The sequence below is a fragment of the Pseudophryne corroboree genome, chromosome 11 (assembly GCF_028390025.1).
Source record: "Pseudophryne corroboree isolate aPseCor3 chromosome 11, aPseCor3.hap2, whole genome shotgun sequence".
Classification (NCBI taxonomy): domain Eukaryota; kingdom Metazoa; phylum Chordata; class Amphibia; order Anura; family Myobatrachidae; genus Pseudophryne; species Pseudophryne corroboree.
Window position 1 is genome coordinate 204,426,913 of NC_086454.1, and position 27,616 is coordinate 204,454,528.

The 27,616-nt window shown below is 48.2% G+C and overlaps 1 protein-coding gene across 4 annotated transcripts in view; it reads left to right on the plus strand.

Moving 5' to 3' along the window:
- The window catches only part of VRK3 (VRK serine/threonine kinase 3), a 751,237-nt gene that overhangs the window by 23,692 nt on the left and 699,929 nt on the right, over positions 1 to 27,616 (plus strand). Inside the window, exon 1 of one of the 4 annotated variants that reach the window (XM_063945243.1) lies at positions 18,208 to 18,376. The exons of 2 other annotated variants lie outside the window; for them this stretch is intronic. In XM_063945243.1, coding sequence (XP_063801313.1) covers positions 18,354 to 18,376 — 23 coding nt within the window. In that variant the 5' untranslated portion in view covers positions 18,208 to 18,353. Of the gene's footprint in view, positions 1 to 18,207; positions 18,377 to 27,616 lie in introns of those variants that run through there. One more of the 4 variants, XM_063945240.1, reaches the window with a different exon arrangement.

Sequence of the window (27,616 nt, forward strand, 5' to 3'; positions counted from 1 at the left end):
TATTGTGGTGCCTGCGGCTACTCGGGACTTGGAGGATTCCAAGTTGCTGGACGTAGTCAGGGCCCTGAAAATCTATGTTTCCAGGACGGCTAGAGTCATGAAAACTGACTCGCTATTTATCCTGTATGCACCCAACAAGCTGGGTGCTCCTGCTTCAAAGCAGACTATTGCTCGCTGGATCTGTAGCACGATTCAACTTGCACATTCTGCGGCTAGACTGCCGCATCCTAAATCTGTAAAAGCCCATTCCACGAGGAAGGTGGGCTCTTCTTGGGCGGCTGCCCGAGGGGTCTCGGCTTTACAACTTTGCCGAGCTGCTACTTGGTCGGGTTCAAACACATTTGCAAAATTCTACAAGTTTGATACCCTGGCTGAGGAGGACCTTGAGTTTGCTCATTCGGTGCTGCAGAGTCATCCGCACTCTCCCGCTCGTTTGGGAGCTTTGGTATAATCCCCATGGTCCTTACGGAGTACCCAGCATCCACTAGGACGTCAGAGAAAATAAGAATTTACTCACCGGTAATTCTATTTCTCGTAGTCCGTAGTGGATGCTGTGAGCCCGTCCCAAGTGCGGACTCTCTGCAATACGTGTATATAGTTATTGCTTAACTAAAGGGTTTTGTTATGAGCCATCTGTTAATGAGGCTCATTTGTTATTCATACTATTAACTGGGTATAGTTATCACAAGTTGTACGGTGTGATTGGTGTGGCTGGTATGAGTCTTACCCTGGATTCCAAATCCTTTCCTAGTAATGTCAGCTCTTCCGGGCACAGTTTCCCTAACTGAGGTCTGGAGGAGGGGCATAGAGGGAGGAGCCAGTGCACACCAGATAGTACCTAATCTTTCTTTTAGAGTGCCCAGTCTCCTGCGGAGCCCGCTATTCCCCATGGTCCTTACGGAGTACCCAGTATCCACTACGGACTACGAGAAATAGAATTACCGGTGAGTAAATTCATATATATATATATATATATATATATATATATATATATATATAGAGAGATATAGAGATATAGAGATATAGAGAGAGAGAGAGTATGGCTGCTCCGGCACTCCACAGAGTCCAATGCTGGACTCGAGTTGCTCTGGTGCCCTCCCCAACCGGGAACCGGTGGTATGTAGTGGGACAAACGAGGCGGCACTCAGAGACTGTAATGGGTGGAATCAGTGCAAAAAGGTCACATCTGATGTGACCTTTTTGCACTGTTTCCACCCATTACATTTTTGAAGTGAAAGTCTCTGAGTGCCGCCTCGTTTGTCCCAATATATATATATATATATATATATATATATATATATATATATATATATATATATATATATATATATTATACATACACAGTCCCAGAGATCCGGCTCTCCTTTATAATGATTCCTGCACCGGGTGCCTCCGCAATAGGAAGAGATACACAAGCAATGGGCATGGCACTCCTGGCGTCTGGTGTCAATAAGAACTCTCGAGTAGGCAGAATATGGAGTACAACGTTTCAATGCCGGTTTATTTAAGGCATTTTCCTCAAGTATACATACAATAAAAAAGTCTTACCTTTATAAAGGCACTAAATCACCCTGTGATTAACATCATCTGGCGTGCTGTATGGTGTGTCGACCAATTGGCGTCGACCTAAGGTGTGTCGACCTTTTTGCTGTCGACCCTGAGTCACAGACCCTTTTGCGACTTCCCCATGGTACTAAAGTACAGATCACCAGTATCCACTAGGACGTAAGAGAAAATAGGAATTTAATACCTACTGGTAACTCCTTTTCTCGTAGTCCATAGTGGATACTGGGCGCCCGCCTCAGTGCTTCGATTCCTGCTTACCTGAGTAAGTGTTTGGTTGGCCTGCCGTTGCGGTCCCGTTTTGTTGTTTGGGATAGCTTTGCTATCTTGGTTAGGTTGGTGTTGCTATCCTCTGTTTGGTTAGCGCCCTCCTTTTGGTTATGGTTGTGTGCTGGCTTGTCTGTTCTACCTGTTTTCTTCACTCGTGGTATGTCCGGTGAGCCAGCACACACATACACACTAAAGGTTTTAAAGTGCCAGGCTCCAGTGGACCCGATCTATACCCCATTGTGCTAAAGTACAGATCCCCAGTATCCACTACGGACTACAAGAAAAGTATTACCGGTAGGTATTAAATTCCTATTTTCTGAAGAGATTGTTCAAACCTTTAATAACTCCTTTGTCAATCTCAGTCATTGTAATCTTAAAGTTACATTTTATTATTGTTGATATTTTTGTTGACTTTTGGCCTTGCCCTTTCAGTTATGTAAAATATCTCCTGATGACCGATGGTTTTGTGTCTTTTAACTGCTGGGGTTGATATTTTAGATATTGTTTAATGCAGGGCTCGACAAATCCCAGGGGCCAGGTAGCCATGGCTCCTAGATTTTGCTGCCTCGCTACCAGATTATGGAGGGAGGGAGGAAGCAGATCCTTTTCAGCCCCAGCAGTCCCAGTGGAGATTCGTGGGAGTGCTTGTATTGCGTCGGCCATTTCATGCACAGGTCTGCATGTGCTGAGTATCCGTCCCTGCCTGCGCTGACTGCTGTGCCTGTCCTTCCCAGCCTGCGCTGTCTTCACTTCATTGTGTGGTCATGGGGTTGGTTTGCCCAGGGGTGGGTGGAAGCTGCACAGTAATGTGTGTGTGTGTGTGTGGGTTCACGTTTCATCAGTCCCTGCAACGGGGTGGAGGGGGATGGGTGGGAGGGAGCGGGTTCACGTTTTATCAGTCCCTGCAACAGTGGGGCTTACTATCTTTATTCCCTAAGTTTAATCTTTTGTTGAAATTCAATTAACCTATCTGTATGGTTTTGGAGTGTTGGAGGAAACTAGAGATGTGCGGCGGACACTTTTCGTGTGTTGGTTTTGGATCTAGATCCCTGCTCGTGTTTTGGATCTGGATTGGTTTTGCCAAAACCACCCTTTCGGGCTTGGGTATTGGATCTGGATGATTTCTGAAAAAAACAAACATAAAAACAGCTAAAATCACAGAATGTGTGGATAATTTTGATCCTATGGTATTATTAACCTCAATAATATTAATTTCCACCCATTTCCAGTCTATTCTGAACACCTCACAATATTGGTTTTAGGCCAAAAGGTTGCACCGAGGTAGCTGGATGACTAAGCTAAGCGACATAAATGGGCGGCACAAACACCTGGCCAATCTAGGAGTGGCACTGCAGTGGCAAACAGGATGGCAGTTTAAAAAAAAAAAAATAGGCCCCAAAGAGCACATAATGCAAAGGAAAAAAAAAAAAAAGAGGTGCAAGATGGAATTGTCTTGGGGCCCTCCCTCCCACCCTTATGTTGTTTGAACAGGACATGCACAGTTTAATAAACCCATAATTTCAGTGACAGGTGGTCCCCCTGGAAAAAGCTTGCCAAGTTCTCAGAATCATAGCTAGCTATAAACATACCACCTCCATATTTGATGACTTTTCACATTATGAGAAGAGGCAAGAGGAAGAGGACAGTGTCAAGAAGGTGATTAAAAATTAGAGAGGCACATGTAATCAGGATCAACACACAGGATTTCAACTCCTCTCCTATATTGGTGTGGAACAGAAAGGACTTCAACCAAGCAAACACACTGCTAAAAAAAATAAAGGGAACACTTAAACAACACAACCTAGATCTGAATGAATGAAATATTCTTATTACATACTTTGTTCTTTACGTAGTTGAATGTGCTGACAACAAAATCACACAAAAATTATCAATGGAAATCAAATGTATTAACCCATGGATGTCTGGATTTGGAGTCACACTCAAAATTAAAGTTGAAAACCACACTACAGGCTGATCCAGCTTTGATGTAATGTCCTTAAAACAAGTCAAAATGAGGCTCAGTAGTGTGTGTGGCCTCCACGTGCCTGTATGACCTTCCTACAACGCCTGGGCATGCTCCTGATGAGGTGGCGTATGGTCTCCTGAGGGATCTCCTCCCAGACCTGGACTAAAGCATCCGCCAACTCCTGGACAGTCTGTGGTGCAATGGATGGATGGAGCGAGACATGATGTCCCAGATGTGCTCAATTGGATTCAGGTCTGGGGAAGGGCAGGCCAGTCCACAGCATCAATGCCTTCGTCTTGCAGGAACTGCTGACACACTCCAGCCACATGAGGTCTAGCATTGTCTTGCATTAGGAGGAACCCAGGGCCAACCGCACCAGCATATGGTCTCATAAGGGGTCTGAGGATCTCATCTCGGTACCTAATGGCAGTCAGGCTACCTCTGGCGAGCACATGGAGGGCTGTGCGGCCCCCCCAAAGAAATGCCACCCCACACCATTACTGACCCACTGCCAAACCGGTCATGCTGGAGGATGTTGCAGGCAGCAGTACGTTCTCCTTGGCGTCTCCAGACTCTGTCACGTCTGTCACATGTGCTCAGTGAGAACCTGCTTTCATCTGTGAAGAGCACAGGGCGCCAGTGACGAATTTGCCAATCTTGGTGTACTCTGGCAAATGCCAAATGTCCTGCAAGGTGTTGGGCTTTAAGCACAACCCCCAGCTGTGGACGTCGGGCCCTTATACCACCCTCATGGAGTCTGTTTCTGATCGTTTGAGTAGACACATGCACATTTGTGGCTTGCTGGAGGTCATTTTGCAGGGCTCTGGCAGTGCTCCTCCTGTTCCTTCTTGCACAAAGGCGGAGGTAGCGGTCCTGCTGCTGGGTTGTTGCCCTCCTACGGCCTCCTCCACGTCTCCTGATGCACTGGCCTGTCTCCTGGTAGCGCCTCCATTGCTCTGGACACTACGCTGACAGACACAGCAAACCTTCTTGCCACAGCTCGCATTGATGTGCCATCCTGGATGAGCTTCACTACCTGAGCCACTTGTGTGGGTTGTAGACTCCGTCTCGTGCTACCACTAGCACCACCAGCTTTCAAAAGTGACCAAAACATCAGCCAGAAAGCATAGGAGCTGAGAAGTGGTCTGTGGTCACCACCTGCAGAACAACTCCTTTATTGGGGGTGTCTTGCTAATTGCCTATAATTTCCACCTGTTGTCTATTCCATTTGCACAACAGCATGTGAAATTGATTGTCAATCAGTGTTGCTTCCTAAGTAGACAGTTTGATTTCACAGAAGTGTGATTGACTTGGAGTTTCATTGTGTTGTTTAAGTGTTGCCTTTATTTTTTTGAGCAGTGTATATAATTACCACATTACTGGACAAACTGAAAAACTAGGGGCTAAAGCCTCCAAAATTGTACCCCCTTCTCCATTTTCAGGGATTAAGATAATCTCGGATTTAATGCTGGTATGCAAATAAATGTCACGTCTGGCTGGGTTTGGGGATCCGGCAGCTGAGATTTGCCAGAGGAGGTAGCAGGCTGTGAGTGAACCAGATGAGGGGGCTGGATATAGTTCCTTCGCATGGGACACGGAGCAATGAAGAACGTAGGCGGGATTTGAGAGTCAATGGAAAGTATTTATTATGTACAGAGCTGAGGTAGGGAACTGAGGCTGAAGCACAATGGTTAAAGACGTGTCTGGAGGTGAAGAACTGCGGACTGTGATTTGAAAGACGAGACTGTAGATGATGAACTGTGGATGGTAGTTGAAAACGTGGCTGGAAACAAGGACTGTGGTTTGGAAAACGAGGCTTGAAGATGATAATCTGCAGGCTGTGGTCAGTGGTACAAAGGCGTGGCTGGTGAAGGAGATCTGTGGAGTGTGGCTTGAAAGACGAGGCAGAAGACCCGGGGCCGACTGTGCCCAAAGAGTCTTACTGGACCGGGTTTTCCAGGAGCGCTTCCACAGGCAGTAGCAGGCAAGAAACGGCAGGGCTGCAGCAGCAACAGAGAACCGACCAAGCAGGATCAGGAGGAACCAAGATACAGCAGGAATCCTGGGAGCACAGGCTAAAGCACCTACAACAGGGTTGTAACTTGAAGCACTGGCATCCCTGTCCTAAACCAGCCCGATTTTATAGGGAGAGCTTCCCCTGGATTAGCTGGAAGAAACAGGAAACAGGAACTATGCTTTCTCTAACGTCCTAGTGGATGCTGGGGACTCCGTCAGGACCATGGGGATTAGCGGCTCCGCAGGAGACAGGGCACAAATATAAAGCTTTAGGATCAGGTGGTGTGCACTGGCTCCTCCCCCTATGACCCTCCTCCAAGCCTCAGTTAGGTTTTTGTGCCCGTCCGAGCAGGGTGCAATCTAGGTGGCTCTCCTAAAGAGCTGCTTAGAAAAAGTTTTTAGGTTTTTTATTTTCAGTGAGTCCTGCTGGCAACAGGCTCACTGCATCGAGGGACTTAGGGGAGAGAAGTCAACTCACCTGCGTGCAGGATGGATTGGCTTCTTAGGCTACTGGACACCATTAGCTCCAGAGGGATCGAACACAGGCCCAGCCATGGAGTCCGGTCCCGGAGCCGCGCCGCCGACCCCCCTTGCAGATGCCGAAGATGGAAGAGGTCCAGAAGCAGGCGGCAGAAGACTTTTCAGTCTTCCTGAGGTAGCGCACAGCACTGCAGCTGTGCGCCATTGTTGTCAGCACACTTCACACAGCGGTCACGGAGGGTGCAGGGCGCTGGGGGGGCGCCCTGGGCAGCAATGTATAATACCTTTTTATGGCTAAAAAATACATCACATATAGCCCTTGAGGCTATATGGATGTATTTAACCCCTGCCAGATCTCACAAACTCCGGAGAAGAGCCCGCCGAAATAGGGGGCGGGGCTTATTCTCCTCAGCACACAGCGCCATTTTCCTGCTCAGCTCCGCTGTGAGGAAGGCTCCCAGGACTCTCCCCTGCACTGCACTACAGAAACAGGGTAAAACAGAGAGGGGGGGCATTTTTTTTGGCGATATTACTATATTTAAGCTGCTATAAGGATACAACACTTATATAGGGTTGTTCCCATATATATTATAGCGCTTGGGTGTGTGCTGGCAAACTCTCCCTCTGTCTCCCCAAAGGGCTAGTGGGGTCCTGTCTTCAATAGAGCATTCCCTGTGTGTCTGCTGTGTGTCGGTACGTGTGTCGACATGTATGAGGACGATGTTGGTGTGGAGGCAGAGCAATTGCCGGTAATGGTGATGTCACCCCCCAGGGAGTCGACACCGGAATGGATGGCTTTGTTTATGGAATTACGTGATAATGTCAGCACATTACAAAAATCAGTTGACGACATGAGACGGCCGGAAAACCAGTTAGTACCTGCCCAGGCGTCTCAGACACCGTCAGGGGCTGTAAAACGCCCTTTACCTCAGTCGGTCGACACAGACCCAGACACGGACACTGAATCTAGTGTCGACGGTGAAGAAACAAACGTATTTTCCAGTAGGGCCACACGTTATATGATCACGGCAATGAAGGAGGCTTTGCATATCTCTGATACTACAAGTACCACAAAAAGGGGTATTATGTGGGGGGTGAAAAAACTACCTGTAGTTTTTCCTGAATCAGAGGAATTGAATGATGTATGTGATGAAGCGTGGGTTAACCCAGATAGAAAAGTGCTAATTTCAAAAAAGTTATTGGCATTATACCCTTTCCCGCCAGAGGTTAGGGCGCGCTGGGAAACACCCCCTAAGGTGGATAAGGCGCTCACACGCTTATCAAAACAAGTGGCGTTACCGTCTCCTGATACGGCCGCCCTCAAGGATCCAGCTGATAGGAGGCTGGAAACTACCCTAAAAAGTATATACACACATACTGGTGTTATACTGCGACCAGCCATCGCCTCAGCCTGGATGTGCAGTGCTGGGGTGGTCTGGTCGGATTCCCTGACTGAAAATATTGATACCCTGGATAGGGACAGTATTTTACAGACTTTAGAGCAATTAAAGGATGCTTTTCTTTATATGCGAGATGCTCAGAGGGATATTTGCACTCTGGCATCGAGAGTAAGTGCGATGTCCATATCTGCCAGAAGAAGTTTATGGACACGACAGTGGTCAGGTGATGCGGATTCCAAACGGCATATGGAAGTATTGCCGTATAAAGGGGAGGAATTATTTGGCGTCGGTCTATCGGATTTGGTGGCCACGGCAACTGCCGGGAAATCCACCTTTTTACCTCAGACCCCCTCCCAACAGAAAAAGACACCGTCTTTTCAGCCGCAGTCCTTTCGGTCCTATAAGAAGCGGGCAAAAGGACAGTCATATCTGCCCCGAGGCAGAGGAAAGGGTAAGAGAGGGCAGCAAGCAGCTCCTTCCCAGGAACAGAAGCCTTCCGCGGGTTCTGCAAAGCCCTCAGCATGACGCTGGGGCTTTACAAGCGGACTCAGGAACGGTGGGGGGTCGACTCAAGAATTTCAGCGCGCAGTGGGCTTGCTCACAGGTGGACCCCTGGATCCTGCAGGTAGTATCTCAGGGTTACAGGTTGGAATTCGAGAAGTCTCCCCCTCGCCGGTTCCTAAAGTCTGCTTTGCCAACGTCTCCCTCAGACAGGGCGACGGTATTGGAAGCCATTCACAAGCTGTTTTCTCAGCAGGTGATAGTCAAGGTACCCCTCCTACAACAGGAAAAGGGGTATTACTCCACGCTATTTGTGGTACCGAAGCCGGACGGCTCGGTAAGACCTATTCTAAATCTGAAATCTTTGAACCTGTACATACAAAAATTCAAGTTCAAGATGGAATCACTCAGAGCAGTGATAGCGAATCTGGAAGAAGGGGACTTTATGGTGTCCCTGGACATAAAAGATGCTTACCTGCATGTCCCAATTTGCCCTTCACATCAAGGGTACCTCAGGTTCGTGGTGCAAAACTGTCATTATCAGTTTCAGACGCTGCCGTTTGGATTGTCCACGGCACCTCGGGTCTTTACCAAGGTAATGGCCGAAATGATGATTCTTCTGCGAAGAAGAGGCGTATTAATTATCCCTTACTTGGACGATCTCCTGATAAGGGCAAGGTCCAGAGAACAGCTGGAGGACGGAGTAGCACTAACCCAAGTAGTGCTGCAACAACACGGGTGGATTCTGAATTTTCCAAAATCTCAGTTGACCCCGACAACACGTCTGCTGTTCCTGGGAATGATTCTGGACACGGTTCAGAAAAAGGTGTTTCTTCCGGAGGAGAAAGCCAAGGAGTTATCCGAACTTGTCAGGAACCTCCTAAAACCAGGAAAAGTGTCTGTGCATCAATGCACAAGAGTCCTGGGAAAGATGGTGGCTTCTTATGAAGCAATCCCATTCGGCAGATTCCACGCACGAACTTTTCAGTGGGATCTGCTGGACAAATGGTCCGGATCGCATCTGCAGATGCATCAGCGGATAACCTTATCGCCACGGACAAGGGTGTCTCTTCTGTGGTGGTTGCAGAGTGCTCATCTGTTAGAAGGCCGCAGATTCGGCATACAGGACTGGGTCCTGGTGACCACGGATGCCAGTCTGAGAGGCTGGGGAGCGGTCACACAGGGAAGAAACTTCCAGGGAGTATGGTCAAGCCTGGAGATGTCTCTTCACATAAATATACTGGAGCTAAGAGCGATTTACAATGCTCTAAGCCTGGCAAAACCCCTGCTTCAAGGTCAGCCGGTGTTGATCCAGTCGGACAACATCACGGCAGTCGCCCACGTAAACAGACAGGGCGGCACAAGAAGCAGGAGAGCAATGGCAGAAGCTGCAAGGATTCTTCGCTGGGCGGATGATCATGTGATAGCACTGTCAGCAGTGTTCATTCCGGGAGTGGACAACTGGGAAGCAGACTTCCTCAGCAGACACGATCTACACCCGGGAGAGTGGGGACTTCATCCAGAAGTCTTCCACATGATTGTGAACCGTTGGGAAAAACCAAAGGTGGATATGATGGCGTCTCGCCTCAACAAAAAACTGGACAGGTATTGCGCCAGGTCAAGAGACCCTCAGGCAATAGCTGTGGACGCTCTGGTAACACCGTGGGTGTTCCAGTCAGTGTATGTGTTTCCTCCTCTGCCTCTCATACCCAAAGTACTGAGAATTATACGGCAAAGGGGAGTAAGAACGATACTCGTGGCTCCGGATTGGCCAAGAAGAACTTGGTACCCGGAACTTCAGGAGATGCTCACGGAAAATCCGTGGCCTCTACCTCTAAGACGGGACCTGATTCAGCAGGGACCGTGTCTATTCCAAGACTTACCGCGGCTGCGTTTGACGGCGTGGCGGTTGAACGCCGAATTCTAAGGGAAAAAGGCATTCCAGAAGAGGTCATTCCTACACTGGTTAAAGCCAGGAAGGAGGTGACTGCACAACATTATCACCGCATTTGGAGAAAATATGTTGCGTGGTGTGAGGCCAGGAAGGCCCCCACGGAGGAATTTCAATTGGGTCGATTCCTACATTTCCTGCAAACAGGATTGTCTATGGGCCTCAAGTTGGGGTCCATTAAGGTTCAAATTTCGGCCCTGTCGATTTTCCTCCAGAAAGAATTGGCTTCAGTTCCTGAAGTCCAGACTTTTGTAAAAGGAGTACTACATATACAGCCCCCGGTTGTGCCCCCAGTGGCTCCGTGGGACCTTAATGTAGTTTTGGATTTTCTCAAATCCCATTGGTTTGAGCCACTCAAATCGGCGGATTTGAAATATCTTACATGGAAAGTAACCATGCTACTGGCCCTGGCTTCAGCCAGGAGAGTGTCAGAATTGGCGGCTTTATCGTATAAAAGCCCATATCTGATTTTCCATTCGGACAGGGCAGAACTGCGGACGCGTCCTCATTTTCTGCCTAAGGTGGTGTCAGCGTTTCACCTGAATCAGCCTATTGTGGTGCCTGCGGCTACTAGCGATTTGGAGGATTCCAAGTTGCTGGACGTTGTCAGGGCATTGAAAATATATATTTCAAGGACGGCTGGAGTCAGAAAATCTGACTCGCTGTTTATACTGTATGCACCCAACAAGCTGGGTGCTCCTGCTTCTAAGCAGACGATTGCTCATTGGATTTGTAGCACAATTCAACTTGCACATTCTGTGGCAGGCCTGCCACAGCCTAAATCTGTCAAGGCCCATTCCACAAGGAAGGTGGGCTCATCCTGGGCGGCTGCCCGAGGGGTCTCGGCATTACAACTCTGCCGAGCAGCTACGTGGTCGGGGGAGAACACGTTTGTAAAATTCTACAAATTTGATACCCTGGCTAAAGAGGACCTGGAGTTCTCTCATTCGGTGCTGCAGAGTCATCCGCACTCTCCCGCCCGTTTGGGAGCTTTGGTATAATCCCCATGGTCCTGACGGAGTCCCCAGCATCCACTAGGACGTTAGAGAAAATAAGATTTTACTTACCGATAAATCTATTTCTCGTAGTCCGTAGTGGATGCTGGGCGCCCATCCCAAGTGCGGATTGTCTGCAATACTTGTACATAGTTATTGTTACAAAAAAATCGGGTTGTTCTTGTTGTGAGCCGTCTGTTCAGAGGCTCCTACGTTGTCATACTGTTAACTTGGTTCAGATCACAAGTTGTACGGTGTGATTGGTGTGGCTGGTATGAGTCTTACCCGGGATTCAAAATCCTTCCTTATTGTGTACGCTCGTCCGGGCACAGTATCCTAACTGAGGCTTGGAGGAGGGTCATAGGAGGAGGAGCCAGTGCACACCACCTGATCCTAAAGCTTTATTTTTGTGCCCTGTCTCCTGCGGAGCCGCTAATCCCCATGGTCCTTTCGGAGTCCCCAGCATCCACTACGGACTACGAGAAATAGATTTATCGGTAAGTAAAATCTTATTTAAAACTTGGTCTCCAACATGGCGGCGCCCAGTAATGCAGACCTTTTTGCAAAGCCACATTGCTCACTGCCCCTGGTCTCCAAGCAACAGTTCAGCAAGAGCGACCCGCTGTAGCGGCGTCCCGCCACCACGAGCAGACCCCCTCACCTCCGCTACTGCTGCCCACGGATCCGGCGCAGCAGCCCACCTCCGCCGCTGCTCGCACAACGCCAAGGAAGCCAGCCCCGCGGCCCCAGCGTACCGGTAAGACTCCGGACACTGACAGTACCCCCCCTTTTGCGGGTGGACTCCGGACACCTATGTGGTTTAGTTGGAAACTTGGCATGAAATGTCCGAATAAGTCTTGGAGCATGGACATCCTCTGCATCTACCCAAGATCTCTCCTCTGGCCCATACCCTTTCCAATTGACAAGGTACTGGATGCGACCATAACGTCTGCGAGAATCGAGGATCTTGTGAATCTCAAATTCATCTCCATGTGCTGATTGGATCTTGGGTGATTTAGGCAGAGCGGCTCTGAACCGATTGAGTACCAGTGGTTTTAAGAGAGAAATATGAAATGCATTAGGAATTCTTAACTGCGGAGGTAATTTCACTTTGTAAGCCACAGGATTCAACACTCTTTCGATTGGGTAAGGCCCAATAAATCTGGGAGCAAACTTTTTTGTAGGAACCTTTAATCTTAGGTTACGTGTGGAAACCCAAACCCGATCTCCTACCTTAAGGCTTGGTACAGCTTTTCGTTTCAGATCTGCATAGGTCTTATATCTCTTGGATGTCTTGAGCAAAGTCTTGTGAACTTGTTTCCAGGCTTCAGTAAATTGACGAAGTGTTGACTCTGCGGCCGGAACCTCGAGCGTAGGCAGAAGTTGGAAGTCAGGAACTCTTGGATGGTAACCATAATTAATGAAGAATGGAGAAGATTTTGTGGCAGAGTGATAAAGATTGTTATGGGCAAATTCTGCGAACGGGAGGAAGTCCAGCCAGTCGTCCTGTGAGGAGGACATGAATAAACGCAGAAAAGTCTCCAGATCCTGGTTCACTCTCTCTGTTTGACCATCCGTTTGAGGAAGATATCCTGAGAAGTTTAATTTCACGCCAAGAGCAGAACATAGGGATCTCCAAAACCTGGCCACAAATTGAGGACCTCTATCAGACACGATCTCTGCTATAAACAATTTTGCCAACTGGGATGCAGATGGAAGATTAGCCAGAGGAACAAAGTGTGCCATTTTAGAGAATCGGTCAACTATGACCCATACAGTGTTCCGACCACCAGACATAGGTAAATCTGTAATAAAGTCCATAGAAATATGTGTTCATGGTCTTAGTGGTACCGGCAAAGGATGGAGTAACCCGGCTGGTGGACCTTTGGGACTTTTATGCGGGGCACATTTTGGACAGGCAGCTACGAATTCCTGAACGTCAGTCCTGAGATGAGGCCACCAGTAGGAGCAATGAATGAATTTAAGTGTCTTATGACTGCCCGCATGGCCCATGAAGGAGGAGGAGTGAGCCCATGTAAGAAGTTTTTTGCGAAGATTTGGTGCAACGAAGATCTTCCCTGGAGGAGGAAGTGGAGAGGTATTAGTTGCAGAAAAAGAGGTGGATTCCAGGATAAATTGCTCTTTTAAACGGTCAGAGGGTTCTTCTGAACTTAGGGAGCGAGATAATGCATCTGCCTTTTTGTTGAGGGAACCTGGTCTGCAACGGAGTTTAAAATTAAAACGGGTAAAGAAGAGTGCCCATCTTGCTTGGCGTGGGTTCAGACATCGGGCTGACTGTAGATACAGGAGGTTCTTGTGATCCGTGGTCACCGAAATTGGATGCTGAGCTCCCTCCAACAAATACCTCCACTCCTCAAAGGCCAACTTAATTGCCAGTAATTCCTGTTCCCCAATAGCGTAATTCTGTTCAGCGGGGGAGAATCTTCGCGAGAAGAATGCACAAGGATGGACCTTCTTGTCCTCGAAAAGCTGGGATAATACTGCTCCTACTCCTACAGTAGAGTCATCAACCTCCACCAAGAACGGACGGCTGAGATCGGGTTGTCGAAGAACTGGAGCAGTCGTGAAGGCCTCCTTTAAAGATGAAAAAGCTTCCAAAGCCTCCGGAGACCACTTGGCAGGATCAGCTCCCTTCCTAGTTAATGCGGTTATAGGAGCTATGACAGAAGAATAATTTTGAATGAATCTTCGGTAGAAGTTAGCAAACCCCAGGAAACGTTGAATTCTCTTAAGGGTAGCTGGAAGTGCCCAATCCTGAATCGCCTGGACTTTAGCGGGGTCCATCTATAACCTCTGCCCTGAAAGAATGTAACCGAGGAATGGAATCGTGGGTACTTCAAAGGTGCACTTCTCTAACTTATAGAATAACTGATTCCTTCGTAAATGAGTTAACACTTCTTTGACTTGTTCCCGGTGGGTCTTCAGATCCCTAGAAAATATGAGGATGTCATCCAGATACACTACCAAGCAGTCATAGAGGAGATCTCTGAAGATTTCGTTAACGAACTCTTGAAAGACGGCTGGGGCGTTGCATAGGCCAAAAGGCATTACCAAGTATTCGTAATGGCCGTCGTGGGTATTAAATGCCGTCTTCCATTCGTCCCCTGGGCGAATACGTATAAGATTGTAGGCCCCCCGTAAGTCCAACTTAGTAAATACAGTAGCTCCTTTAACACGGTCGAACAGTTCTGGAATCAGAGGTAACGGATATCTGTTCTTAATTGTTATGTCATTGAGACCTCTATAGTCAATACAGGGCCGCAACCCCCCATCCTTCTTTTTGACGAAGAAAAACCCTGCTCCGGCCGGAGATGTAGAAGACCTGATGAACCCTTTCTCCAAGTTCTCCCGTATATACTCCGACATGGCCTGTGTCTCGGGAAGTGAGAGAGGGTAAATTCGACCTTGGGGAGGAGTCTTACCGGGTACTAGCTAAATGGGACAATCCCAAGTACGATGCGGAGGCAAGGTGTCCGCCCCATGCTTACTGAAAACATCTTGAAAAGATTGGTACTCCACAGGAAGGCTGGAGGGGTTGGAAGAACAGAGAGGTCTAACTGAAGGTAAACCGTTCTGAAAGCAGTCTTGTCCCCAAGAGAGAACATCCATAGTTTGCCAATCTATGTGGGGATTGTGTCTGATTAACCATGGAAACCCTAGGATTAGTTCATGAGAGGCTTTAGGAATTACAAGGTAAGAGATTTTTTTCTGAATGGAGAACTCCGACCTTCATCTTGAGAGGAATAGTACGAAAGGATATAATACCCTCTAGGATATAACTTCCATCCACTGCGGTAACAGAAATGGTATGATCCAAAGGAACCGTTTGTATTCCAGATCGTTTGACCAGAGCTGACGTAATGAAGCTTTCGGCGGCTCCGGAGTCAAGTAGTGCAGGGATGAGAAGAGAAGAAGGGAGCTCCAATTGGGTTAACAGGACAGACTCTTTCTTGGTATGTAATTCTGAGAATTCTCCTAGCTTGACCTCTCCAGCACAAACTAGGAGCGGGCGTTTCCCGGACGTAGACTGCAAGTTTTAACAAAGTGATCAAATGCACCACAATACAGGCAGAGGTTCCCTTGTCGCCGTCTCTGACGTCCTTCATTGGAGAGGTGGGAGCGATTAATCTGCATGGGTTCTTCCACAGTTGGTGATGATGGTGTTGGTGGAAGAACAACTGTAGGCTTAGGGCGATCTGACCGCAACCTCTCCATACAGCGTTCTCTGTACCTCAGATCTAACTTATTGCATAAAGAAATTAGCATATCCAACTTATCAGGTACGTCCTGAGTTGCAAGGTCATCTTTGATCTTTTCGGAGAGACCGTTTCAGAAAGCTGCAATGAGAGCCTCCTCGTTCCAGTTCAGTTCTGAGGAAAGGGTGCGAAACTGGATCACGTACTGACTGACCGTACGCGTGCCCTGACGCAGGCGCAGGATCTCCAATGAGGCGGCAGAAGTCCTGCCCGGTTCGTCGAAGATTCTTCGAAAGGTAGCCATGAATTCCGGATAGTTAGATAAGATGGGATCCATCCTCTCCCACAAAGGTGAAGCCCATTCCAACGCTTGCCCGGTAAGTAAAGAAATTATATAGTCTACTTTGGTTCGTGCTGATGGGAAGTTGGGCGACTGTAGTTCGAACTGGATTTCACACTGGTTAAGAAACCCCGCGGCATTGTTTTGGATTCCCATCAAATTTACTGGGAGGTGGCAAATGCAAACGTGGAAGTGGTACTGGTACAGGAGGAAGCAGGACCGGAGGTGCCAATGTGGGAGCAGCTGTAGATACTTGAGGTGCCGTCATGGCAACACAGAGAGAATCGAGACGTTCGGACATGCTCTGCATGAACTGCACGATTTGAGATTGTGTGGCCTCCTGCTTACTTAAGCGAGACCAGATATCTGCAGTTGAATCCCCTCCTGAGGCCTGATCACCCGTCGAATCCATTGGGCCAGTGCTTACTGTCACGTCTGGCTGGGTTTGAGGATCCGGCAGCTGAGATTTGCCCGAGGAGGTAGCAGGCTGTGAGTGAACCAGATGAGGGGGCTGGATATAGTTCCTTCGCATGGGACACGGAGCAATGAAGAACGTAGGCGGGGTTTGAGAGTCAATGGAAAGTATTTATTATGTACAGAGCTGAGGTAGGGAACTGAGGCTGAAGCACAATGGTTAAAGACGTGGCTGGAGGTGAAGAACTGCGGACTGTGATTTGAAAGACGAGACTGTAGATGATGAACTGTGGAACTGTGGATGGTAGTTGAAAACGTGGCTGGAAACAAGGACTGTGGACTGTGGTTTGGAAAACGAGGCTTGAAGATAATAATCTGCAGGCTGTGGTCAGTGGTACAAAGGCGTGGCTGGTGAAGGAGATCTGTGGAGTGTGGCTTGAAAGACGAGGCAGAAGACCCGGGGCCGACTGTGCCCAAAGAGTCTTACTGGACCGGGTTTTCCAGGAGCGCTTCCACTGGCAGTAGCAGGCAAGAAACGGCAGGGCTGCAGCAGCAACAGAGAACCGACCAAGCAGGATCAGGAGGAACCAAGATACAGCAGGAATCCTGGGAGCACAGGCTAAAGCACCTACAACAGGGTTGTAACTTGAAGGACTGGCATCCCTGTCCTAAACCAGCCCCCTTTTTATAGGGAGAGCTTCCCCTGGATTGGCTGGAAGAAACAGGAAACAGGAACAATGCTTAAAACTTGGTCTCCAACATGGCGGCTCCCAGTAATGCAGACCTTTTTGCAAAGCCACATTGCTCACTGCCCCTGGTCTCCAAGCAACGGTTTAGCAAGAGCGACCCGCTCTAGCGGCGTCCCGCCACCACGAGCGGACCCCCTCACCTCCGCTACTGCTGCCCACGGATCCGGCGCAGCAGCCCACCTCCGCCGCTGCCCGCACAATGCCAAGGAAGCCAGCCCTGCGGCCCCAGCGTACCGGTAAGACTCCGGACACTGACAATAAACTGGTGTATACCACAGGATCAAGATTGGATATTTTCCCCTCCATGGAGTCTGGAGACTTATTTTGTGAAAATCTCTTGTATATCTTTTTTTATTTTTTTTTATTTTTTATTTAATAGCATTTTTATTTACGTATTTTGTGGCAGATGCCTTATTTTTGTTTTTCATAGCTCCCAGGTACACACGTGAGCATACCTGTGTGTCCCATTTACACGCATGTGAGCATACCTTTGTGTCTTGTTTTTTTTATTCATATTTTATTTGTAAATAAAGCAGCCCCTTACATGTTTTAGCAGCCCCTCCTGAGCACCCAAGCAGCCCTGGATGGGGCAAGTTGAGTTTGGTAAATTACTAAGCACAACTGTGCAGTAATTTATTTATTTTTTTGTTATTGAGCCCCTGACCTAGTGGAGTTTACCACTCTACAGTCCAAACTCATTTCATACTATAAGTAGGACTGTGGGAGGAAGCAATGCTAACCTCTGTGCCCACAGCATGCCTCAGCCTGGCAAACCAGACATTTTCCTGGCTGTAAACCACCATGAGACTCATACAGGACCTTATTCAGTTACTGTTTTTGCCTCACAGGAGCTCCTGGCCCATCTAGTGCTGCAGTGCAATGAAAAGCTGATGCTGTGCAAGATCACTGAAACTCTGTTTTTCTAACACTGCAAGGGCTAGCGATAACCCTACTCAGCCCTTAAGAAAAGAAGATGCCTGTACAATAATGAGCATCTTCTAAATAAATAATCCCAAAATTTGGAACATCAATAATAAATCTGCATTAAGGTTGACTCATTGGAGCCATTCATTTGAGTGAGTCCCTAACATAAAATAATTGAGAAGAACCTCTCTCTAATGCTCCAGCAGAAAATCTCACTTTTACCTCTCCAGCAGTTGGGCTGGATTATGATTCAGTCTTTTCTGAGTCACATTGACTTTGGCCGCAAATTTGGACTCTCCCCACTTTATTTAAAAACACTTCGCCAATTTCCATATCCACCTTTGCGGCTAGTTTTCACAAATCTGTTTGATGTTGAAGCTTGTTTCATATCTTTAGTCTTTCATTTAAACCTAGAATCGGGTACAGGAGCACCTTTGGACTTATACAGAGTAGGCAGCACCCCTGGAGAATTACACAGCACAGCAGACAGGCAACAGCACTCCTGGACGTAAACTGCAGTGGGGCAGCACCCCTGGACTGATAGGGCAGAGGGGCAGCACCCCTGGAATGATGTGGCAAAGAAAAGACATGTAAGATGGAATTGTCCTTGTGCCCTCCCTCCCACCCTTATGCTGTATAAACAGGACATGCACACTTTAACAAACCAATAATTTCAGCGACTGTGTCTGCCACACGATTGTGGCTGAAGTGATTGGTTTGTTTGTGCCCCCACCAAAAAAAAAACAATCTCTCCTTGCACAAACTGGCTGTACAGTGGCAAGATGTCGTCCTCATCCTCAGATTCCCCCCCTTTTCAGTGTTTACATCCTCATCCTCGCAGAGAAAGAATATTCAAACAAAAAACATCATTTATAGTGTTCACTCTAGAATCCGGCCAGGGCAAGGCGCCGGACCTAGAGGGGCACAAGCGTGTGCGGCGAAGAGGGGGCGTAGTCATGCAAAATAGGGGGCGAGTCATTACGGGTAATAAAAGTGGGCGGTTCAGCCCGCAGACGTAAAAAAAAGGGGGTGTAGGCGGCCGGCAGCATCACTGTTGGGGGTGTGCCCAGCACCTACGGAGGTGCTGGGCTTCCCCCAAGCGCTCTCAGCGTGAATGGATGCCGTTCGCATGTTTTAGCAGGGTGCCGCAGAAAGGGCAGAGCGGGTTTTGTCCTTAAAAAATCAGGCAGGGCGCGGCGCCTTGCTAAAATTGCCTAGCGTGAACACTAATTTAGGTGTCAGTGGAATGCTTGCGCTATTGCCCAAAGTTTCTGAACTTGACAATGACATGATGAATGCACTGCAGGTGACGTATAAAGGAGGATGTTCCTAGATGGTTAACGCCCTTACCCCTACTTATTATGGATTGACAAAGGCAACAGCTGGCTTGATACCTGTTGTCCGGATTTGTGGAGAAATAATTCCACACCGAAGAGGTGGCTTTTTTGGGTATTTTGCACAGGCATGATCATGGGCTTTTTCATCCCATGGCCAACAACTGTCTCCACTGGTGCCTTATTCAAACAAACCACATCACCATCAGACTCCTCATCGTCAACTTCCTCTGTAGCGCCAGCTACACCCATATCCTCCTCATCCTGGTGTACTTCTACAGTGACATCCTCAATCTCAATATCAGCAACTGGACTGGCGGTGCTCCTCCCAGCACTTGCAGGGGGCGTGCAAATGGTTGTAGGAGCCTACTCTTTCCATACAGTGTTGTGAAGGTCAGGCCTAGACATCCCAACTGCGGACAGTGCCAGCACCCCTTATTTTCACAACACCCCTGTAATTTTACAGCATACAAAACAAGGCCAGTGTACATTTATTTTCACTGCACCCCTGTATTTTTACAGCATACAGTGCCAGTGTAGATTTATTTTCACTGCACCCCAGTATTTTTACAGGATGCAAGACAGGGCCAGTGTACATTTATTTTCACTGCACCCCTGTATTTTTACAGCACACAAGACTGAGCCAGTGTACATTGTTTTTACTGCACCCCTGAATTTTTATAGCATAGAGGGCCAGTGTAATGTTATTTTAACAGCAGCACCCCTATAATTTACAGCATACAGGAGGAGGACAGTGCCCCTGCACCCTGTACAACACAATGACAGCAACACCCATGTACAGCAGCAGAACCCTGCCGTAACAGCATATGAAACACCAGTGACAGCCAGGACAGCACCCCTGACACAGGGCAGGTACACCACAATGACTGCAATAGCACCCCTACAGAGCACACACTAACCCCACCCAATGGCACCACCCACAGAGTGAGACAGAGTCCGGAGTGAAAATGGTGGCGCTGCACGACTGTTTATATGGAATCCAAAATCTGTGAGATTCCGTCAGCGGGAAGATGACGTTTTGCCTCTTTCTGGTTTCCGAGTAAGGCGGGAAGTCCCGAGTCGGACTCTCATCCGGGCTCGGATAGTGCAGTTCGGGGGTGGGGTGGTCTCGTTTCTCAGGGAAACGTACCCGCGCAGCTCTAGAGGAAACCAGTGCACCCAGGTGAAACTCTGGCAAACACAAGGATAGAATACAATCTCCGCATAGTTAGGAACCTAGCTGGACTAGAACTCATGACCCCCATACAGAATACTAATCACTGTGCTATGACGTAATGGATGTCCTGATCACTGAATGGTGGGACTGTTCTGTCAAAGAGAGATGGTTGGGAGGTAGGAGAAGATATGTCATAAGAAGAACATTTCTATCCATCTTATAAGGTACTGTGTACAGCTATTGCATAGTGCTGAAAGTAGAAACTCAGAGGGGAGATCTCTATCAAACCTTGGAGAGAAATAAAGTACCAACCAATCGGCTTCTGTTATTTTACATTCTGTGTTTGAAAACTGACAGGAGCTAATTGTTTGGTACTGTCTCCAAGGTTTGATACATCTAACCCAGAGCCTATTATAGCTCACCACATAAGACCATGGCTTGCATATGCAGATGTGTCCTCATACATCTTTCCGCAAAATGCCTTGCATGAGTGAGATGGCAATTCCAGTGCAACTCTGCTAAAGTTTTTTTTTTGTGTTGTTGTTGCAGGAAATGTGTCTTATTTGCTTCACTATGCAAAATAAGACGCACAAGCAGACTCTGCTGATTTAAATATGTGGCATGCCTATATTCTGTGTGCAACTGTGGCTGTATCTGCATACAAAATTTTCCAGGAAAACACTGTAACGTAGGATTTCGTATACAGGTGGTCATTCCGAGTTGTTCGCTCGGTAAATTTCTTCGCATCGCAGCGATTTTCCGCTTAGTGCGCATGCGCAATGTCCGCACTGCGACTGCGCCAAGTAAATTTGCTATGCAGTTAGGTATTTTACTCACGGTTTTTTCTTCGTTCTGGTGATCGTAATGTGATTGACAAGAAGTGGGTGTTTCTGGGTGGAAACAGGCCGTTTTATGGGCGTGTGGGAAAAAACGCTACCGTTTCTGGGAAAAACGCGGGAGTGGCTGGAGAAACGGAGGAGTGTCTGGGCGAACGCTTGGTGTGTTTGTGACGTCAAACCAGGAACGACAAGCACTGAACTGATCGCACTGGCAGAGTAAGTCTCGAGCTACTCAGAAACTGCACAGAGATGTCTTTTCGCAATATTGCGAATCTTTCGCTCGCAATTTTAAGAAGCTAAGATTCACTCCCAGTAGGCGGCGGCTTAGCTTGTGCAAAGCTGCTAAAAGCAGCTAGCGAGCGAACAACTCGGAATGAGGGCCACAGATTGAGCTGCAGTTTCACACAGAATATAGGCATGCCGCATATTTTAATCAGCCTCTTCCCCATCTGTGTTACTTCCTCCTCTGTGCCCCTGCCCCCTTTCTCCATCCACAGTCATATGGATGAATAGTGCAAGGCTGTGACCACATAACTGTCCCTAAGGATGGCAGGTTTGCAGTGCACAGTTTCCCTGTTATAAATCTTTGGCAATTTTTCTCATTTCAAAGGTGCATTGCCAGCAGTAGTAATGCTTCTGTCAATTTTAACCCCTGCTGAATATAAAATGCCTTTGTATGAGGAACCATATTTCTCTTACGTCCTAGAGGATGCTGGGGTCCATATTGGTACCATGGGGTATCGATGTGTCCACCAGGAGCCATTGGAACTTTAAGAGTTTAATACTGTGGGCTGGCTCCTCCCCCTATGCTCCTCCTACCAGACTCAGTTTAGAAAATGTGCCCGGAGGAGCCGGTCACAGCTAGGAGAGCTCTACAGAGCTTTCCTGGTAAAAGTTTTTCTTAGAGTTCATTTTTTTTACAGGAGGCTGCTGGCAACAGCCTGTCTGCATCGAAGGACTGAGGGGGGGGGGGGGGGAGCAGTGTCCACCCTGTGGGGGTCTTGAGCCACTGACTCCGCTGGCTGGACATTGAGCTCCAGAGGGGACAGATTGCGCCCCACCACATGGGAACGCTCACACCGGCAGCCAGCCGCCACTCCCTTACAGAGCTGAAAGTGGTGAGTGAGTCACTGTCCCCCCTTACAATCGGGGGGGTCAGTGTGAAGAGGGCGGCTTTAAGGGTAGGAGCGCGGTATTAACCGTGCTCCAGAACGGCTCAGCGGTACTGCGGTGCGGCGTGCCCTGAGCCAGCACATAACCCTACACTGACCATTTCCAGCCTGTCTGGGTTAGCGGATCTCAGCCAGCAAACAAATCCTCAGGCCAGTATAATCTTGCAAGAGCGGGAAGACATTGAAGGGGCGGAGCTTCTCCTCAGAGCGGTCCCAGCAGCGTTTAGCGCCATTTTCTTGCCAGCAGCTCACTGCCAGTGGATGACCAGGTCCCTCCAGAGCACCTCCAGCTATGTTTACGGTACCAGAGGGTTGTAGAAGGGAGGGGAGGCTGTGTAAAGGCTGCGTCACCTATTAAGGGACACAGTCAGCGCTGGTTGGGGTATCCCTATAACCTATAATAGCGCTTTGTCAGGGTTGGCGCCAATCTCTGTGTCTATCTGCCATTCTTGGGGGGGAAACTGTCTACCCAGTACCCTGTGTGTTTGTGGGGTGTTTGGTGTGTATGTGACAACATGTCTAGGGACACTGTTTCATATGCTGCAGAGGATTTATCTTACCAAGAAGACTCCATACCATGTAATCAGGATTGCACTGTTGTAGTGCAGATCCCAGCTAGAGAGCCAGAATGGTTAGTCTCTCTGAGGGGAACTATTTCTCAGATTTCTGATAGGGTTGCTTGGACTGAGCATGCCACTCAAGTTCTGCAATCTTCTATGGTTGTATGGATACAACAATGAATAAAGGAAGAGTCCCGTGCGCATACAGCAGCTAATCAGTCAATTACTTCCAGAGGTATCCTTAACCCCTCACCAATAGTGCAAAATACAAAAAAATGGAGTAATAACTTAACCAGTACTTTTCCAGTTCGTTTTCATACACCATCCCGTTATTTCAATGGGAATATAGAATGGAAGAAAAGTGCATATAGTGTAACACAATTTTAATGCACATATAAATGACAAACAATAATTGTAAAATGGATAAAAATTCAGCAAAAAGCATAAAGTGCAGTGCAAGGCATTCCTTTTCTCATGGAGAGGTTTTCCAGGTGAGTGAAACAATGAAATAATTACCAGATTGATTGGAACTGTGGTTTAAACAGTTCAAATGCGTTTTTTTTAAATAATGACTGGCGGTCCCGGGTATTACGTCAGTACAAATGGTAAATGTCAGTGTTCTCACCAGCCGGATCCCCTCCTCCTCCAGCATTGGTGATTTAATCAATGGTCCGGTATGTCTTAAAGCCTACCCGGGTCTCGGTTCATCAGTGCATCCGCCTTCTGGGGAAGATGGTTGCCTTCTACGAGGCTCTACAATACGGAAGGTTTCATGCTCGGTCCTTTTAGCTTGATATCTTGGACCAGTGGTCGGGATCTCACCTACACATGCACCAGAGAATCCGTCTGTCTCCGAAAGCCAGGATTTCGCTGGTGGATACAACTACCTCACCTTCTGGAAAGCCGAAGGTTCGGAGTTCAGGACTGGATCCTTCTAACCACAGGTGCAAGTCTAAGAGGTTGGGGAGCAGTCCCTCAGGGGGAAACCTTCCAAGGACGGTGGTCGGATCAAGACTCTCTTCTCCCGATAAACATTCTGGAGCTAAGAGCCATATACAACGGCCTTCTGCAAGCAGCACACCTTCTACAGGATCGGGCTGTTCAGGTGCAGTCGGACAACGTGACCACAGTGGCCTACATAAACCGAATGAAGAGCAGGGCTGCCATGTCGGAGGTGTCAAAAATCCTCCTCTGGGCAGAAAGGCACGCGGTGGCGATGTGAGCAATCTTCATTCCGGGTGTAGACATCTGGGAAGCAGACTTCCTCAGCAGACACGATCTCCATCCAGGAGAGTGGAGCCTCTATCTGGAGGTGTTCCAGGAGGTAACCGGTTGGTGGGGGGTTCCTCACATAGACATGATGGCCTCCCGCCTCAACAAGAAGCTGCGGGGGTACTGTTCCAGGTCGACAGACCCACAGGCAGTGGCGGTGGACGCACTGGTAATGCCGCGGGTGTTCACGTCAGTGTATGTGTTCCCTCCACTTCCTCTGATACCAAAGGTTCTTCAACTGGTAAGAAGAACAAAGGTTCTGGCAATCCTCATTGCTCCGGACTGGCCAAGGAGGGCTTGGTACGCGGATCTACTGGATCTTCTGCTGGAAGATCCAAGGCCGTTACCTCTTCGGGAGGATCTGCTGCTGCAGGGGCCATTTGCTTATCAAGACCTACCACGGCTAACGCCAGATCTTAGCTCGGAAGGGTATCCCGAGTGAGGTCGTTCCTACCCTGATACAGGCTAGGAAGGGGGTAACGTCTAAACATTACCATTGCATCTGGAAAAAACATGTTTCTTGGTGGGAGTCTAAGAAGTTTCCGGCGGTGGAGTTTTCTCCATTTCCTGCAAGCAGGTGCGGATATGGGACTGAGATTGGGCTCCATCAAGGTCCAGATCTCTGCTTTGTCCATCTTCTTCTAAAAACAATTGTCTGTACTCCCTGAGGTACAGACCTTTTTGAAAGGGGTTCTGCACATCCAGCCTCCCTTTGTGGTGCCAACGACACCCTGGAATCTTGATGTGGTGTTACAGTTCCTGCAATCTGCTTGGTTTGAGCCTCTGCAGGAGGCTGATCTCAAGTTTTTCACGTGGAAGGCGGTCACTTTGTTGGCCTTGGCTTCTGCATGACGCGTGTCGGAATTGGGGGCTTTATCTTTTAAAAGCCCCTATCTTATCTTTCAAGAAGACAGGGCTTAACTTAGGACTCGTCCACAATTCCTGCCTAAGGTTGTATCGGCTTTCCATATCAACTAACCTATTGTGGTGCCAATGGCTACTGACTCCTCAATTGCTTCAAAGGCCTTGTATGTAGTGAGGACTTTAAATATTTAAGTGCAGAGGACGGCTCGTTATACAAAAAGTGACTCAATGTTTGTCTTCTATGATCCCAAGAAAATTGGGTGTCCTGCTTCTAAGCAGTCGATTTCACGCTGGATCAGGTACACTATCCAGCAAACATACAAAACCCGACAGTGGCCGGAGAAAGACAGGGATTGCCTTTTTGGAGCACTCTTTTACATTTAAATGTAAAAGAGTGCTCCAAAAAGGCAATCCCTGTCTTTCTCCGGCCACTGTCGGGGTTTTGTATGTTTATCAGGTTTAAACATGATTGTTGGAGCACCTCCAGCTGATTAATTATAGACTATTAAACAAGTAAAAATTATTGAACAGCTGGTTTTATCATATTTCTAGGACATTATCTGGGTTCGGTGCAGGGTATATTATATTACTACATGACACTATCCAGCAATCCAGCATGCTTATTCGGTGTCCAAAATCTGTAAAGGCCCACTCTACTCTTAAAGTGGGCTCTTTCTGGGGGAGGGGGGTTGCAGCTACTTGGTCTGGGTCGAACACGTTTGCCAAGTTTTACAAGTTCGACACTTTGGCCTCTGATGACCTCAAGTTTGGTCAAGCAGTGTTGCAGGAGCCTCCGTGCTCTCCCTCCCGTACTGGGAGCTTTGGTACATCCCCATGGTACTAATATGGCCCCAGCATTCTCTAGGACGTAAGAGAAAATCGGATTTTGGTTACCTACAGGTAAATCCTTTTCTCGCAGTCCGTAGAGGATGCTGGGCGCCCGCCCAGCGCTGCGTTTTCCTGCTTTGGTTTTATAGTTCAGCACTGCCTGGTTCCTAGGTAAGTTCTGCGTTATTTACTGTTTCATCTGTTGCTGAGTTTTTCTGGAATATTAGCCGGATTTGACTGTTGTGTGAGCTGGTATGAATCTCGCCACTATCTATGTAATTGCTTCTCTCGAAGTATGTTGTCTCCTCGGGCACAGTTTCTAGACTGAATCTGGTAGGAGGGGCATAGAGGGAGGAGCCAGCCCACACTATTAAACTCTTAAAGTGCCAATGGTACCTGGTGGATCAGTCTATACCCCATGGTACTAATATGGACCCCAGCATCCTCTACGGACTACGAGAAAAGGATTTACCGGTAGTTAACCAAAATCCTATTTTTAACAAGAATCCTGAGCATACTTGTACCACCGCAATGCCTGAAAATAAAAATTGCTTTATTCTTTAAAAGCTTTTTTAAGTTTTGCCCTGCCTTTCTTTGTACTGGGCCCTACAATTCTGTTAGTGGGCTTACCTTGTTGCAGTGTCTTTTCTTACATTAGCAACTATCACAATGTACACAAGTAAGGGGTAATTCAGATCTGATCGCTGGGTTGCGATTTTTGCTGTCCTGCGTTCAGCTAGTCGCCGCCTGCAAGGGGAGTGTATTTTCGTCATGCAAGTGTGAGATGCTATGTGTACGCTGAGCTGCTAAAATTCAGTGTGTGCAGTCTCTGCGCAGCCCAGGACTTGCTTATCCAGTGCGATCACATCAGGCTAATCGGGGTCGGAGCTGACGTTAGACACCCTTTCTGAACACGCTTGGACATGTCTGCCTTTTTCCAAACACACTCCGTAAATGAGCAGTTACCACCCACAAACGTCTTCCTCCTGTCAGTCACCTTGCGAACGCCCGTGTGAACGGTTTATTTGCAACATCCCGCCGCTGACCAGTGATGTCCTTTCAGTTATCGCAAAAACGCGCTATGGTGCGTATTTCTCATACGTCCTTGAGAATGCAGGGGATGCTTCAAGAACCATGGGGTATAGACGGGATCCGCAGGAGACATGGGCACTTTAACACTTTAAAAGGGGTGTGAACTGGCTCCTCCCTCTATGCCCCTCCTCCAGACTCCAGTTAGATTCTGTGCCCAGTGAGACTGGATGCACACCGAGGAGCTTTCCAGAGTTTCTCAGAAAAATACTTTGTTAGGTTTATTATTTTCAGGGAGACTTGCTGGCAACAGGCTCCCTGCATCGTGGGACTGAGGGGAGAGAAGCAGACCTGCTTCTGTGAGTTTCAAGGCTCTGCTTCTTAGGCTACTGGACACCATTAGCTCCAGAGGGTCTGATCGCTAGGTACGCCTAGATGCTCGTTCACGGAGCCGCGCTGTCACCCCCCTTGCAGAGCCAGAAGTCAGAAGACGGGTGAGTAAAAGAAGATCAGAAGACTTCAGTGACGACAGAAGACTTCGGTGTCTTTGAGGTACCGCGCAGCGGCAGCGCTGCACGCCATGCTCCCACACACACAGCGGCACTGCAGGGTGCACGGCGCGGGGGGGGGGGGGGGGGGCGACTTGGGCAGCATAATACCTCATAAATACCTGGCAAAAGAGGAATACAGTGCTTTTGCACTATGTCCAGACCCCCGCCAGTATAAAGAATATGAAAATTAGCGGGACTGAAGCG